A 15,711-nucleotide genomic window follows, 5' to 3' on the forward strand; every position below is an offset into this window, starting at 1 on the left:
TACTTTTCTCCCATCTGGGCAATATATATATGTATTCTTAAAAGCATATAAGTTTTAGGATTATATGCATTTAAAAAAAAAAAAAAAGCTTCCTGGGGTCCCACTTTATTCAACCCCAGGAACCCTTGTGTGTTTGGGGTTTTTTTTAATACGTATACATACTGAAGTTCTACAAGCTTCCTCATTGGATTTCCTTCACCACACTACATGATTCAAGACCCTTTTTTCCCCAGAAATTACAGAGAACTCAGCTCCTCAGACCCCATTTGGGGATACCAATTTGCTTCTTCGTATCTTTTGTTTACTCTTCCAGCACATAATCAGTTAGGCCTGGTTAGGTTGCAGGAAGGATCTAAGTCTTGACAGGTTTAGAAGTTAAAACCCATAAACATGATTGCTCGAAAAAGATTGAGAGCATGCCTAACTGTTTAGTTTATACAGTTTGGAACTTTTATCCCTCTGTATTACATAAGCCATTTATCACTGGAAATGTAAGCTAAAACACAGGTAATGCAACAATAAAGCTGTACAATTAACCAGGAGAAAAAGCCAAGAACTGCAAGAAGTTTATCATAGACTTAAAAGGAAAATCACAATTGAAATGTAGCACTAGACATGCTAAATACAGGTAAGTTTAACAGGTGTAATTCTAACATGACTTTTCAAATACCATCATTCAAAGAGAGAGGGATCATCTACGTTTCATCAAAATCTGGATGGAAAATAAACCAAGTTTCCAAAGGACCTAAGACACTTTTAATAAATTGCATTAAGCCAGCATGCCATGTTAAGACTACTGATTATCTCTCCATTAAATGAGCATCCAATTATGTTCCACAAAATAACAGTTATGAGGTCAACATTTGACCAATCTCAACAAAGAGTTAAGGAACCATAAACCCTTCATACAAGATTTCAACTTTTTATTTCGAGTGAAGATGCGTAGCTGGTTCTTGATCTGTGTGACTGGGGAAGCATCCATTTGTAAAAGAAAGAGACGAAACAACTTGGACCAAAACCCATTGTTCTATTCAGTCAGAGAGAAGGGGGTGTGCCAGAAACTACATGAAGCTAAATTCCACAGGGCTATTTGTTCATCCACATGAGCCTGAATATATGCAATTCTGCAGAACTTTCTTTGGACGGCTTTGTGATTAAAAACATCTAATGAAACTTGCTCCTGAAGCTTCCCTATTCCTGGGGGAAAAAAAACAAAACAAAACAACAAAAACAAACAAAAAAAAAGCCAAAAAAACCAAACCCACCAACAAATCTGATATCAGTATCTACTGGACAAGAAAAAAAAAGCAATGTTGGGAGAGCCAGTAAAGAAAACTGTTCCTTATATAAGCCTTTCTATTTACACTCGTTTTTTCCCCAAAGATAAAAACATGGCATCTATCTGATGTACATGAGCAGCTCTGAAAACCAAGCTTCCTTTTGAAGTAATATCCTAGAAGTCTTTCATTTATAAATGATTACTTATAGATCCAATAAATTTGACTATTTTGAGTAGGAAGTAGGATAAGAGAAAAGGTAATACATGTTATTCTTTTTGTTATTTGTAGACAGAAATCTTCACGTTTTATCATCATGCACTAACTGACTTACTAAATAAGCCAGTGTCTGAGATAGTGAGTTACAAATACAGTATAACCCCCACCCCCCCAAACTATGAAATTATGAGGCATTTTCTTTGCAGCAAAGTGCAGTAGGGGAGGAAGGCTAAGCGGAAGAAAGAAAAAAAAACAAACCAAAAAACCAAAAAACAACCAACAAAACCCGAACACCCCAAAAAAACCAAAACCAGCTTTCTTCTTCACAGGTAGAGCAACTAAGTCTTTATTTCCCCTTCCTGATCACATGGGTTACGGTGACTAGGTATTAGCTTCAGTGGAAAAATACAAGCAATTGTATCTAAATGACTGGTCTCCCATTTATGTTACCCCTTTAATCTGGTATTGTTGATATGCAAGTAATCAATTTACAGTTAAAATGGAATGATCTAGGATAATGGATTTTGTTGTCCCCATCCCCTCACATCCCCACTTCCCCTCCAAACACCTAGATTCCCACCACCACTCCCCAAACCTGGAACAACACAAAACAAAGGATAGCCTTGGTAAAAGTAGGCAAGTAGTATGGAGCACTTGTAAAATGTTTGAAAAAAAAACCCAAAACCCCAAACCAAAAAAACTCAAGAACAACTAAAAAAACCTCCCCCCAAAAAACCTCACACCAACTTTCATTTTGGTGTACAAAACCCATTAAGTTAAAACAGTATCTGACCATGCCATCAACTTATGGAGATGTTCCATCAAGCACAGATCATACTTTAACAGACACTCTTTATATTCTGTCAGTCACACTATAACCAGATTTAATCAATTCCACAGGAATGTAACATGTCAGAGGAGTTCATATAGCATTCCAAAACAGAAACACTACTCTAATTTTTGAGTCATAACACCTTGCAAGATAAAAATTCTAAAGGAAAAACAGAGAGCATGCATCAAAAATTCTCTAGGCAAGTCCTCAAGTGTATCATTTTAAGGATTTTAATAAAGATACCATAATCTTTCAAAATGAGAAATAAAATCCAATTCAAGAGTATTTTGCCTATGAAAATGATCCATTTTCTAGAGTAGCCACTTCCATGTAGAACTTACTAACCACAGTGTATCTATTAAAACAGTAACAACCCAAGCTATTGAAATACACTATTCCAAAACTCGCAGTAATCTCATTTCTCTAGTTTTTTTACTTCTGAGTAATAGGAAAAGAGTTCTGGTCCATTAACTCGCCCACTCTCTCCTGGAGGAAGTTAACCAACTCGGCTAATACAAAGACATGAGTTTCATCCAGGTCTTGTATGATGAACTTCTTTCCCAATGCATTTGACTCATCCAAGTAGAGCAGAAACTGCTTCATTGCTGGGTCACTGTAAAGACAAACACACATCAGATCCCACCTCATTGTAATGAGATACAGTTAAAAACAAACAAAAAACCCACTGTTTGAAGATACTCCTAGAGTTCTTTGGGAAATTAATATTAATTTCAAGAGCTGCTCACAATTTAAACAAAGTTTATGTAGCTGTGTTGGTTTTGGGAAATTGGAGCTGTAACTTCAGGACCATCTGTGCAAGCAGCTGTGTGGTGCTTAGTTCCCAGCTGGGGTTAAACCACAACAGAAGCTTTTGAAAAAGTTGTTTCTTTCACAATAGTAATTGCTTGCGTTACTTTAGAGATAAAAATAAACTGATAATGAAGTCTAATGAGAAGAACTAGCTGCTTGATTAGCAGAGAAGTGCCCCTATGCTGCTGTTAAAGTAGCTTAAAAAATAAGGCAAGTTTGAACTTACATTTCTATCTTCAGCAATAGCACCATAGAAACAGGTTTTCTTAAAGCACATTTTTGTTTGAGGGTAACCAAAACCCAGAACATAGATTTCGCTCAAAGTATTATAGCACAGAGAAAAAGCAGTCATGTATGAATTGTACATTTATCACACCATAACTGAACAGTCTCTTCTTTTTCATGATGTCACCTTCTAAGTTAAATTTAAGTGTTTAAAAGAAAACATTTTGGAAGTATGGAAATTACAGGTAACTGAAACAGCTGCATTATACTAAGCAGCTAGATAAAGTGGCTTAAAAATATAAGCTCTTTGATCCACTGAAATTTTGAAGAATTCAGACAGTATTATTCTGATACTAGTTTTTATAAAACAGGAAAAACATGCTTTTTGGTAAAACTTAGTATTTGATTGCAACAACTGGTGAAGAATATGTGCAAGAAATTGGAATCAGGTAGCTCAGGACACTTTCAAAATTCCACAATTGTTTTCACAACATAGTAAGTCTTAAAAAGAATTCTTAATAACATAGCAAATTTTAAAAGAACCCCTTGGTTAATCTTCTCTCTTTTAAATGCAGTATGAGGACTAATTTTCCCTTACCTAAACATATATATGGTGCAAAGACATGCACTATGAGACCAAACCCTTCCCCTGCCCCTTAACCAGCAACTCAAAAATCAACCTTTAATATCAGCCTCAAACCTGCAGAAGCATGACTAGAGTAAGATGAGTTTTCAAAGTACAAAGTGATTTTGAAGAAAGGAGAATGGGAATGTCTGGAAGCTGTATCTTCTTTAGAAGAGCCATTATTTATGCACTCTGGTATGTAAGAACAGAAATAAAAGAGAAACATAAGAATTGAGAAAAATCAGATACCAGAAGTATGTTGTTCCCACCATCCTTCCACACCCCCCTTTGGATGGGTGTAGGGAGGTTCATTTTTTGCTTGTTTCATTCAGTTGTACTTTAGTGACTCACATTAGTAGTACTAGATGGCATAGCTTTTGTCCTAGCTGGTATGACCAGCCTTTATGATGTTAGGCAGCACCCACAGACTGGTTTTCACACAATCAACGTACAGAACTGTAACCAGTGCCAGTAGATATATGCCACAGCAGAAACACTGATCTCTTTATAGTACTTGAAGATTATAATCCTTGATATGGTGTCTTCAGAAAAGTTTAGCTATTTATTGGAAGAATATGGATAAAAAAGACCTGCATGACATTTCACTATTTTATTTGCATGATTTACACATTCAGAAGTGTATTTTTTTTCCACTCCCTATCCATTTGGTATATTAAACATCCTCAGAAAACTGGGTTGTAAAAAACTTGTATCTGAAGTGTAAACAAGAGGACAGGTTTATAGTAATTCTGCATCTTCTTCTAGGATGGAATTTTGTGCCCAATCATAGGCTACCCTTACGCAAAGGTGGTGAGAAAACGAACAAAACCAAATCACCAAGAGCTAGCAAAACCAACTCAAAGGTCAGTTTCCCATGGAGCTGTTGAAAACATCTGATGGCATAACAAATGCTGTAGATTTGTTATCATAGAGAAAATTCCCTTCCCTTCCAGGGAGAATGATTAAGTTCCATGCTAATACTAAGTGGGATGTGGCCACAGAGCTGAATAAAAACACAAGGATCTTTAGGTATGTGTAAAATAAATACATAAGGTGCAAAATAAAATATTTTGCTAACTGCTTGAGATTTTAGAACTTCTTGTCTTGTCAGTCAACAATTCTACTCTGGACATCATCACAGTCAGCTGCAGGCGCACAATTTCTTGTGCTTCAGGTACTAGCAGGGAGCCAAATCTGAGAAGACAGGCTTTTTGTTATAGCAGAGTTTAGGCTCTGAACTGCTCACACATAGCCATTAGACATCCAGACTTCAGCTGGCTAGCATCCAGTCAGCTCAGAAGTTAGCTGCCGCAAGATCACAGCTATATGCAGGCACATCACAAAGGTTGAAGGTTCTTCTGCTTTTGTGTAGTTATAATCTGTTAATATGTTTACAATCTAAGTGTACAACAGAAATTTTATATGTCGTATAATGCTACACAATGACCCCACAAATCTTGACTGATGCTTCTTTTTACTTTGGAGGTAACCAGTTATCTGATACTTAGTCTAGAGACTTCAGATTGTATGAAAACATGTTTACTGCACATGCATCAAAAGCTTACTTTTACAAACTACAAGCATACTCCTTTCAAGTATGATCTACAAACAGAGCCACATGTCAGCCTTGAAGAGAATTTGGACTGGAACTGATGAAAAAAGACAGGAAAGAAAAGATGAAAGATTATCTCACCTCCCTCTAGAATCAGTAAAGATACACATTGCTTACAAACAACAACAACAAACCCCATTATTCGTAAGCAATATAAAGAACAAGAGGGAACATCTAATGGCTAAGCATAAGTGGAAAACAATATCTTGAAAAGAAAAGTTAGTTTGGAATTAGGATTACCTACAACTGCCTCTTTCCTTCTTCCCAAAAGGCCATACTTTCCTCTTGTCTGCTTGTTCAGCATCCTCCCTCCTCACAACAATTTTTTTTTTTTTGTCTAGACTCTTAAGTTACTTAGAATATTTCCAGCTCTAAAGAAATAAGTACTTTGACACAACGAGAGGCAATAAGTGCTGTTACTAACCATTCAATCAGAACACCTTTCAGAACATTCACCATCTTCTCAGTTCTCTCACAAACACTGACAGGAAGAGGTGACAAGAACAACTCTTGCTTTGGGTTACACAGGTAAACAGAGGAAATCTGAAAGAAAAAGAAACAACACCTTGGTTGAACTCATTGACCCTTCAAGACAGCTCACCTCCCCCGGACCAGCAGCGCTATTAGGCCGAGAGGCCGGGGGCTTGAAGAGAGGCGCGCAGGGCCGGGCCGGGGCAGCAGGGCCCGCTCAGCTGTGGCACTGAGCTGTAAAAACTGAAGTCACCTCCCCTCACCCCTGAGTGCAGTCCAGGCACCTCTGCCCCCCGCCAGCCCCGCCGAGCTCCTCCAGCGGCTGCGGCCGACTACCGGCCCTTCTGCCGGCGGAGGCGAGCGGCGGCCTTGCGAAAGGCGGCCTGGGCGGAGGGAGACGAGCCCCAACGCGCCGCTGGGACGGCCAGGGGCGTTGAACGGGCGGGGCGACTCCCGACCGGCAGGCCCCGCCACTCCCAGGAGCTCCGGTCCCACCCGCCCTTCACCTCGGCCGCTACCGCCGACCGCTTCCCTGACGACGGAGTTACCGCACCCGCCGGCGGCCGCTGTGCCATACGCATGCGCGACCTCCCCCTCTCCCGCCTCCGCTTCCGGCATCGCCTCCAGATTGGCCGGGCTACCTGCAGCGTGCTGGCGTCACGGGAGCGCGTAGGCGCCGGTGCCGGGTGCGGGGAGGAGAGGCGGAAGGTAGCGGCGGCGTTTGCCCGGGGGCGGGGGGGGGCTCGGTAATGGTGGGCGCGCGGGGTTGGGCTCTGGGGCGGGACATGGGGGATCTCGGCCCCGCCGTCACCGCCTGCCGAGGCGCCGTGCTTGTTTACCTCACAGGATTTGCGGTGTGTTTTCCTGGTTTGATATTTATTATCGTTTGAATGATCTCGGCCTCTAAGTCCCTCCCGGCTCCGGGAGCCCGCAGCGGCGAGGGCGCCTGCGCCGCCCGCTGAGCGGCATGGCCCCGCCCGGGCGCGGGAAGACCCCGGGGCAGCCCGCGCTTGTGAAAAACTTCCAGAAATTAGTGGTGCCCTAGGCTTCACCTGCTCCGTGTGAGCGCAGAAAAGGTAACAAATGTTTTTTTCCCCTTTGGAAAGAGGCACAGAGTTATCCCCGCTTTGCTCCTTGGCCTTTGGATGTTGCATTGCCTAAAATTGTATTTTTTTTCAAATGTGCCCTAGTTGCAAGGCAGCAGTGTTCCTGCCCCACGCTGGGGTAATGAAGAAACGTTGGCACGATGCAGCCTCATCGGCATGGGCCGGTGCAGGAGTTTGTTGCAGACTGCAGAGCTCCCTGAACCAGCTGTGATACAGTGCAAAACGCGTCCTTCTGCATTATATTTGTGTATACCTAAGCATATTTGCTCTCAGACCTGAACAGAGGCTCCTGGCAACAAAGAAATGGTACTTGCTTTGGCCTCTTTGGTTTGCAGGTGCATGTTTTGAATTCAGGGAATTGTGGCACCTGCTGTCACTGAACTACGTGTTTATTGCAGTTACATACTGTGGCTGGGTAGAAGAATAAATATGAGTACCGTGGTTCTGTGAATAAAGATAGTAAAGGTACTGCTATAAATTAGACAGAGTGTTTGGAGGAGGGGGAGGTGTCTCCAGAGGACTGATTATTAATGTCTTTAAAGTGTTTCATAGTGTTGTGCACTCTGTTGAAGTGAATGGATAAACACAATACTGAAATGACAGAAGCCAAAAAGTTGTCTGCTGTGATTGTGGCAGTGCTGGGGTAATGCTGATGTTTTTCCAAAATCTCCCAAACACAAGCAAGAGAGAAGGAAAAATCAAAACTTTTGGGGAAACAGGAAAAGAGGAAGGCATCTTAATGGAAGGAAAGAAAAAAGTCTCCTTGTTTAGAGAAATTGGACGCTGACATAAAAAGCAATCTAAGCTCTTTTGTTTTGATCTGTAGAGATTGCCTTCAATTCAAGGAGGATATCAGGGGCTCCCATATTTCAAGATCAGATTTACTGATCAAGATCTACACAGCTGACATTTTATCATTTTGAGTTAATTGTCATTGTGGTGATATAGACTTAATTTGACATTTATTAAGGACGTCTATGTTTCCAACATAATAATCTGATAAATATATGAGAAAGAGTGGTATGGTTTAAAATCCATTTAAACAGACTAACTCGGTGTTTCAGTCAGTGTAGATGTATCAATGCAGACACTAGATCATAAAATATGAATTTCATGTCACTTCTGCAAAAACATTTTTTGTTTGTTTTGTGATTGCTATAAATGTTTGATATTCTTTCTGGATTTTGGCATAATTCTTGTACTAAAAATACTTCACGTTCTGTCTACTAAGACTTGAGATTAAGTCTTTGGCAGAAGTAACATGCAGAACTTGATTGTTGTCGTGGGTTGCCAAAGCCAATTTGTTTATTTTCCTAACTTAGGTAAGTTTTTCTTATATAAATCAAATGTAAAGACAGTAAATTTTGCTAATACATAAAACAGTAAATATATGTGTGTGGTAGAAACAGGAATTGGTGCTTTTGCCTGGCCTAAATTGCCTTGGTTTTCAGTGCTTGACTAATGTAACTATATTTTCTTTGAACCTCATTGTGCAGAGGTTAAGATACAGCCTTGATCAGTGGCCTAAAGAGCATGGCTCCTTTATGGTCCCTCCTGAATAGTCCCACTTGTTCAAAGAGGCAAGGTAATATCTAGAATGTGTAAGGAAGTTGCAGCATGCTCGTCTTAACTGATCTTCCTACCTGTAAAATCAGGAAAGTTCATGCCTTGCATCGTAGATAGGTCAGAAGAGTAAATCATTTCATATTTCTGAAGAACTCGGATACTACTTTCATGGAGACCATTACTGTCAAGAAGATTCATGCTTGCACGGGATTGCTTGTACATTCAGAACTTTGGTAATTCTAAGATACTTTATATGTGTTTGTGACTGGAAAAAAAATTCTAGTTTGATGTCAGCATTCAGTGAATACAGTGCAATTAGTCTGTCAGTATTCTGTGTCTTCATAACATTGAATTGCTAAGGTCTTAATTTTAGAAGAGGTTCTCTTCTTCATGGCTATGGCTAGGTTTTCATTCTTTCACATGTGTAAGAATTTTTTAGAATGAGATGTGTCCCCTATGTTTTACCTGTAAGCATGGCCGATGAGTTTCATGAGCTTATGGAGTCAGAGCATTTTAGAACCATTACTTATTTTTTTAGCTGTAGAGTTTTTATGTTCTTGAAGTATTAGATGGATTTGCCCTTTAAAGGCAAAAATATGTAGTAGTTAGTTCTTGGAGCCTTGTTAGTCAAAATAAAAGACTTGCTAACACAATCAATTGTGAACTTTAAAAGCAGTTGGTTACTGAGTTGTATTAAAGCCCGTGTCATATTGAGTAATGTCTTGATGGAGATATGACCATATGTGGTATTTAAGGCAGAGTTACTAAGAAGTAGGAAAGGAGACTTGCAAGCAGAGAAATTAATTGGAGATACATACTCACTAAAATCAACAGTAACACATAATTGTATGAAAAACTGCTTTAAACTTTTCTTGTAATTGAAGTGCAGCCTATTAAATTGAGGAGTTTATAGACTTCTTTAATTAGAGCACTTTATATGGAGTGAAATGACACAAATACGGTTTATTGTGACCTTTGCTGTAAATCATGACCTTTGCTATCATGACCTTTGCTGTAAAAAGATAGGAAAAAACTGCTATAGGTTTTCTGCTGTGATTCTCAAATCAATCATTACTTTTTCTTTTTTTTTTAAATACGCAGAATGTCAGTGGCTGCTTACTGTATATTTTGCTATAGACAAATAGGAACCTCTGGTCCAGCCACAAAAACACACCTACCCTGGAATGATATCAGTAAGTATAGTTCTATATGTATTGATCTGAGGTGTTAATAAAAAGGAAAAATCTGTGTTGGTATGATGCCATGCATAATTAAATGATACTAAACATCTAAATCCCTGAATACTTTGTGATTAAAAGCTTTTATTTGCCTAAAGTGGATGTCTTCTTCTGACCTTGCTTTGCATGGTGATATGTATAATGACACCAGGAGATTATCTGGGATTAGAACATGAGATGAGGGTGCCCCCCCCCAATGCAATCTCATTAAACTATCTTAAACTCCATTTTGTATCTGACTTTTTTTTTGTAACCTCTAGAGCCATGAAACAACATCCATAAACTGTGAATAAAGTTTGAATAAAGTATGTTTCTGTTGTTTCTTCCTCCTTTACTGATATTAGTTCTGCAGTCTTTCCTGCGTAGTCTCTGCTTGCTTTGGTGCCTTCAAAATTGTAAGAATTGTCATTCTCTACAGAGGTTTATTTCTGAGCATTAAAAGATAGGATATTTCCATTTCTGCTCTACAGGAAGCATTGCATTTTTTTGCCTTTTCAACCTTCTCTGCCAGTTATTTCTTCAACGTGTAGCTGCCTCTTGTCTGCATGCAAAATTCTTATGGTCTCGCAAAGACAGAACCTGGTGGCAGTGGTTGTGGGGCAAATCTCCCAATTCATGCTGAGGAAAAGAAATTATTCATGATAGGTGAGATGTGTTTCATTGGGTTTGCTGCTACTGGTAATAATAGAGTTTCTCCGTGTTGAGATCCTTACATCCAGATAATCAGCTCAACTTTGTCCAGGCAAAATAGCTCAAATCTGACAGGATCATTAGACTTAAAGGGAAATTGTTGCAAGTGGCATGTGTTTATTCAGCTGTTTGCTTTATAAATTTGATTCAATGGAATCATTTAAAAAACATATATTTCCTTAGGGATACTCTGCAGGACTTTTCAAAGAACATGCATACTCCTGTATGTATTAATATACATTGAAGAAATATCCACACCACGTAAGAAAAAGTTAAATCCTTGTAATCTAGAGTTCCAAATGAATGCTAATGGTACAGGCAGAGAAAGTTTACTGTTGATTCCTGCAGCTGAGCAGTGAATGTAATTAATAGGTAGCGATACTCAAAAGTAAATAGCACCGGCAGGATACATGTTGTATCATCTTGCTTAGGAGAGCAGGAAATTCTAATCAAGTAATGTTTTCTCCATTTGTAAATTTAGGTAATGATTTCCTGAAAGCCAGAGAGCAATAGAAGTTGTTTAAAAAAGCTTACTCTTAATGGCTGACATTCTTACTGTGTCATAATCAAATGCTAACTGTGTTTATATTGAGGTGATGCACACAACTTTGTTTGACATGAATTTTTCATCTTTTCAAGGAAAAATTGCAAAAGTAACTGGATCGCTTATACTAGGGTAAGTTGTAACTGACAAGCTTATATGTAACTTATGTATACAGTTAAAATTTTAATTCACGTATCTTTCAAAAAATGTGACAGTACTAGGAGACCTTTAGACATGGTAGGATATAGTTTTGAAGCATATTTTCTGATAGTTGTTACTTCCAGTATTTTAGAGTCTTTTCTCTACTTTGCTCAATTAAAATAATCTGCAGACTATTATATATTCAGTAAAATCTGGATGATTTATACTAAAATGATTGTTATCGTATTTTTGCTATAATATTTTTAATTAATATTCATATGCAGTTTTCTTTTATCTAGAGGTTTTGTATTCATTACATATGAAGTCCTGTCCTTAAAGAAGTTACTGCAAATTGATACTCAAGCTATACATCAAGAAAAACTTAAATCCTATGTATACATACGTACAACTTCTGTAAATCCAAGTGACTATCAAGGTAAGATGCATAATTGTTTGGGTTCTAAAAATAGAGTTTTATGAGAATAGAATGTTTCTAGAAGTCACCCTTATATAAGGAAAGTTATGTTTCCTGAGATCTGTTACAAAACCAATATTCTTCACAATGTCACCAAATTTATTTTAAGCTGGTGGCTGTTTTTTTAAGATCGTTCTATACATACAGTTCTTTATGTATGAGAGAATTCTCTACATATATGTCCATATGTGTATGTATGTGTATATTTTTTTATATATATATATATATATATGAAAAATAATGTGAGAGAACTGTCTTTCAGACTTCTAGTAATCTAAAAATACTCTTGCAGGGATCACATACCACGCCAGAAAAGAAATCCATAAAGCAGTGAGGAAAATTCTAGAAACAGAAGCTAAAATTTTCCGGAGACCTTTTAATGGTAGGTATTGAAGGCATGGCTTTATCTGTGATTATTATTTTTGAATAGTAAAATATAAGCCTTTAGAAAGTAAAATAATTTTCCTTATAAACTTAATGTGTTCTTTTGTGTTTGAAACAATGGTAATATTACTTATAATTTTCTGTATTAAGATAGAATATTAGTATATTTTCTATGTATTAAAAACATTCCTTTTCTTAAAGTAAATGAAGGTGATGGTTGAGAAGAGATTTGAGATTTTTTTTTTTTTTTTCTGTTTCGGAAGAAATTTGAAGCTTAAGATACCAGGTTAATATTTGATACCAGTTTTGTGTACAAAAGGCATTTGGGAAATGAGATACTCTCAAAATTTCATTTTAAGCAAGTATGTTATGCTCTCCACAGAACTGCCAGTATTAACTGAAAGCACCACACTCTTTTTGTAACAGTCTGTCACTGCTTTTTAGAGTAATTTAAAGTAAGAATTTCAATTCATATAAGAAACTGTGCTCCTGAGGCATACTATCTATTCTCATTTAACTATCTGTTAAATGATTATAACAATATGTACCTCCACTGTCATGCTATGAAATTAATTGTTCAAGGTCAGAGCCGCAAGAGTTACTAATCGTTTCTAGCTCCTGCTGGAAGCTGGCAATTCTGATTGGTAAGTGCCAGCCAGGGGGTTGTGTGTGTAACGTATATATGAAATATCAGCTTGCTGCCATTAAAATGAATCAAACCCATCCTATTAATTTAAGGATCAGCATTTTACTGATGTCATCCTGGCATTGTGTATTGCACTAATTTAATATTAAAACATTACACTCTAAATTATTGTTAACAACTATTATTCAAATATTAAAAGAAACAGATCTTTTTACTCAACAAACAGAAGTGTGACTGTTAAAATGCTCATTAATAATAACTTCGGTGTTATTTTTTTCCTGGTAAAAGAACAATTCAGTACATTTGATGGAGAAGATCATGAATGTGCCTTATGGCTTCTATTAAAGAGAAGTCAGTCAGAAGACAAAGAAGTCCGACTGCAGGCTGTACAAGACCTGGCAAACAATAGTCACTGGCATGGTAACGTATGCTGATGTAGCCTAATTCATCCCAGAAATGCGACAAAGTCTCAGTTAGCTGTTCAAGTCTGCTGCCAACGTGAAAAAAAGCTAGTAGCTGCAAGAAGTGTAAATACGCTCTGTAATTTGGTCTAAAATGTATGTGTGGGGGGGTTATTTATATTTCAAGCAATTGTTCTTTCCTAATACCCTGATACAGGGTGTGTGTCTGCAGCGCGGGTCTCTGTTTCCCCACCAGAGAATTGCAACCACTGCTGTGGTGTGGGAGAGCAGTTCATGTTCATTGGTTCCTTGGTTTTTCTGTTGGGACTGCTAACACAGTCACAAGTTCTGGCAGTGATTTTTATAAGGCTCTGTAGGAGTGAGTTTAAGGCCATGGTTAAGTTAATAAAAATTGGTTAGGAGCTGATAGGTAGTAATAGCAAGGTAGTAATGACAAACTAGAGGTAGAGGACTTGTATGTGCAAGCATTATTTGTAAGCCATTTTCCATCCTAGCTGTTATTTGGTAGTAATAAGTTCTCCCTGTTGCTCTAGCAGCAAATATCGTTGAAACCCCAAGTAAAAGGGGGGTGTGTGTATATGTGTGTCCTCCTCCCCCATTCATCACTTGTCCACGTGAACTGGGTGACACCCTAATCTTAACTCTCATTATTCTGGTGTCCAGTCTGTTGAGGACCTTTCACTCTTCCAGTGCAATTCTGTGCCATGGGATTTATCTTGTTTCAGATTGCCTCTTTAAAATTCTAATTAATTTCCCCAAGCAATTTACATCAAAAAGCTGCGTTTGAAAATATTTGAAACCTAGGATGTACCAAAACTGAAGCTTTGTGTACTAATTTAATATAACTGTCTTGTGTTTGTAGGAGAATACTATCTGTTAGCAGGTGATCTCAGGTTCTCAGTGCACAAGAGGGCCAGTACTCGGGAATCTAGTTGCTTTTTGTTATCTCCTTTTCTCTGTAGTGCTCATTGCTGTAGTACTTGGATGTTTCACAAATAGTAATTATTCTTGCCAACTACCTCATGAGGGAAGCAGGCTTTTTTTTAACCTGCTATTCCAAAACTGAGTCCAAGAAAGGTTAAGACTGAAAGTATGTGCTGACTTTTCACAGCTAGGACCAAATTGTTCAGCATACCTGTTATCGTAAATACAGTATTTCGCTTGTCGAAATCACAGCTTCAGTGACTTCAATTTGCAGCTGTAAGTGATCTGCACCAAAGAAAAAATATGGCCAATCTGTGACTGTGAAAAGTATATTTTAAATGGCTTGTCAGTTTTGTTCTAGAATTGTGTAACAGTAACAAGGGTAGAAACAAATTTTTATAGAAAAAAGTATTGATCCACTTTAAGGTTATATTTTTTTTTTTCCTTCAGTTTGCCACTTAATTTCAGAGTGTAATTTTCAATTTCTCCAGCTATAAAGTAGGTAGGTTTTGGAAAGGAATAGTAGTTACTGTTTAAATCTGGTTTCCCTTCAGTAGGGTAACTGAAAGTCTCTCATGTATCTTCAGTAAGAAAGGGCTATTTAAAACTGTACTGTGGTGCTATCCTGCCTTTTCTAAGATCACATGATTTTGTGACATTAACAATTTTATTGAAGCATGCCTTTTGTATCATTTAAAATTAGGTGTCTATGTCTTTGCAGCATTTGGATTTAAGGCTCCGGGTTTTAATGCTGTATGCAGAAAAAAGTATGCAAGATGCTTTTCAAATTTTAACTCAAGCCCAGGGTATTAAGCTTAGGTCTGTAGTCCTTGTATTCCTTTCACAGTGGCAACACTGAACATTTGGTTTTGCTTGTGTTCAACTTATATCTGAGGACCTTTATCAAACTGGTCTATAATGAACAATTAGTGCCCAGGCATATTTCAGCTCAGTATAATGCTGGTCTAACATCTGCAATTTTTATCTTTTGGAATTTGTGGTTACAAAATCAGAGCTTATTTAAGTAGATTGCAGAGGTGGTTCTTTTTTCAAGTATATTTACAAAGTAGATAAGAAACTACATTTAAAACCAAATGAAATATTTAAGGTTAGTTTTAACCCTAACACTGAAGTTCTTGTACTACAGATTATCAGTATGGTACAGTTGCCCAAACCTGTGATCAAAGGACTGCTATAGGTTTGGCTCGATCCAAAGATATCGACCTTCGCTTTTTCCTGCCTCCACCACCATTGCCAAAAATAAAGAATGTAAGTAAATGAAATGTAGGTATTCGATGATTTTTGCTTGGTTGTTTGTTTTTAGTGCTTTTGTTGTTGGTAACTGTACTAAAGTGGAGTTCTTCTAAAGTAACTAACAAGTAGTAAAATTAAGACCAAAATACAAAACTGTAATACAGTGATATACCCCTGGGGTATACCTGTATTAGTGAATGGCATGATGGAAAGAAATAAGGATGGGAGTGTTGATCAATTATTTTTCTTG

General features: G+C 37.9%; 2 protein-coding genes across 18 annotated transcripts in view; one reads left to right on the top strand and one right to left on the bottom strand.

The window, feature by feature from the left end:
• Positions 1-2,363: 2,363 nt before the first annotated feature.
• On the bottom strand, positions 2,364-6,704 carry GTF2H5 (general transcription factor IIH subunit 5). Of its 4 annotated transcripts, none has more exons than XM_052784626.1 (3): positions 6,578-6,704; positions 6,025-6,143; positions 2,364-2,941 (listed from the first exon to the last, which is right to left on the bottom strand). In XM_052784626.1, exons 1-3 carry the CDS (start codon positions 6,650-6,652, stop codon positions 2,761-2,763), a joined length of 375 nt encoding a protein of 124 aa, XP_052640586.1. In that variant the 5' UTR covers positions 6,653-6,704; the 3' UTR covers positions 2,364-2,760. The 4 variants fall into 4 exon arrangements, with proteins under 4 accessions (XP_052640586.1, XP_052640588.1, XP_052640585.1 ...); XM_052784628.1 differs by having other exon boundaries at positions 6,625-6,675; XM_052784625.1 differs by having other exon boundaries at positions 6,567-6,657.
• SERAC1 (serine active site containing 1) overlaps positions 6,686-15,711 on the top strand; it is a 28,343-nt gene continuing 19,317 nt past the window's right edge. For 2 of the 14 annotated variants that reach the window (XR_008234783.1, XR_008234784.1), the window contains exons 1-8: positions 6,847-7,147; positions 9,845-9,936; positions 10,512-10,626; positions 11,311-11,347; positions 11,641-11,792; positions 12,124-12,213; positions 13,150-13,281; positions 15,355-15,476. Coding sequence is in view for 12 of the 14 variants with exons in the window: in XM_052784611.1 (XP_052640571.1) it covers positions 9,928-9,936; positions 10,512-10,626; positions 11,311-11,347; positions 11,641-11,792; positions 12,124-12,213; positions 13,150-13,281; positions 15,355-15,476 (657 nt within the window). In the remaining 2 variants the exon portion in view is untranslated. Of the gene's footprint in view, positions 6,780-6,846; positions 7,148-7,193; positions 8,977-9,842; positions 9,937-10,451; positions 10,627-11,264; positions 11,348-11,640; positions 11,793-12,123; positions 12,214-13,149; positions 13,282-15,354; positions 15,477-15,711 lie in introns of those variants that run through there. The other 12 variants (XM_052784611.1, XM_052784612.1, XM_052784617.1 and 9 more) reach the window with 11 other exon arrangements.

Source organism: Harpia harpyja, chromosome 4 (assembly GCF_026419915.1).
Source record: "Harpia harpyja isolate bHarHar1 chromosome 4, bHarHar1 primary haplotype, whole genome shotgun sequence".
Classification (NCBI taxonomy): Eukaryota; Metazoa; Chordata; class Aves; order Accipitriformes; family Accipitridae; genus Harpia; species Harpia harpyja.

Coding starts and splice junctions, on each gene's coding strand:
- GTF2H5 (XM_052784626.1), bottom strand. CDS start 6,652: ATGCGTATGGCACAGCGGCCGCCGGCGGGTGCGGTAACTCCGTCGTCA. Junction 6,144..6,577: donor GGTCGGCGGTAGCGGCCGAG/GTGAAGGGCGGG, acceptor TTTTTCTTTCAG/ATTTCCTCTGTTTACCTGTG. Junction 2,942..6,024: donor AAAGGTGTTCTGATTGAATG/GTTAGTAACAGC, acceptor TTGTCTTTACAG/TGACCCAGCAATGAAGCAGT.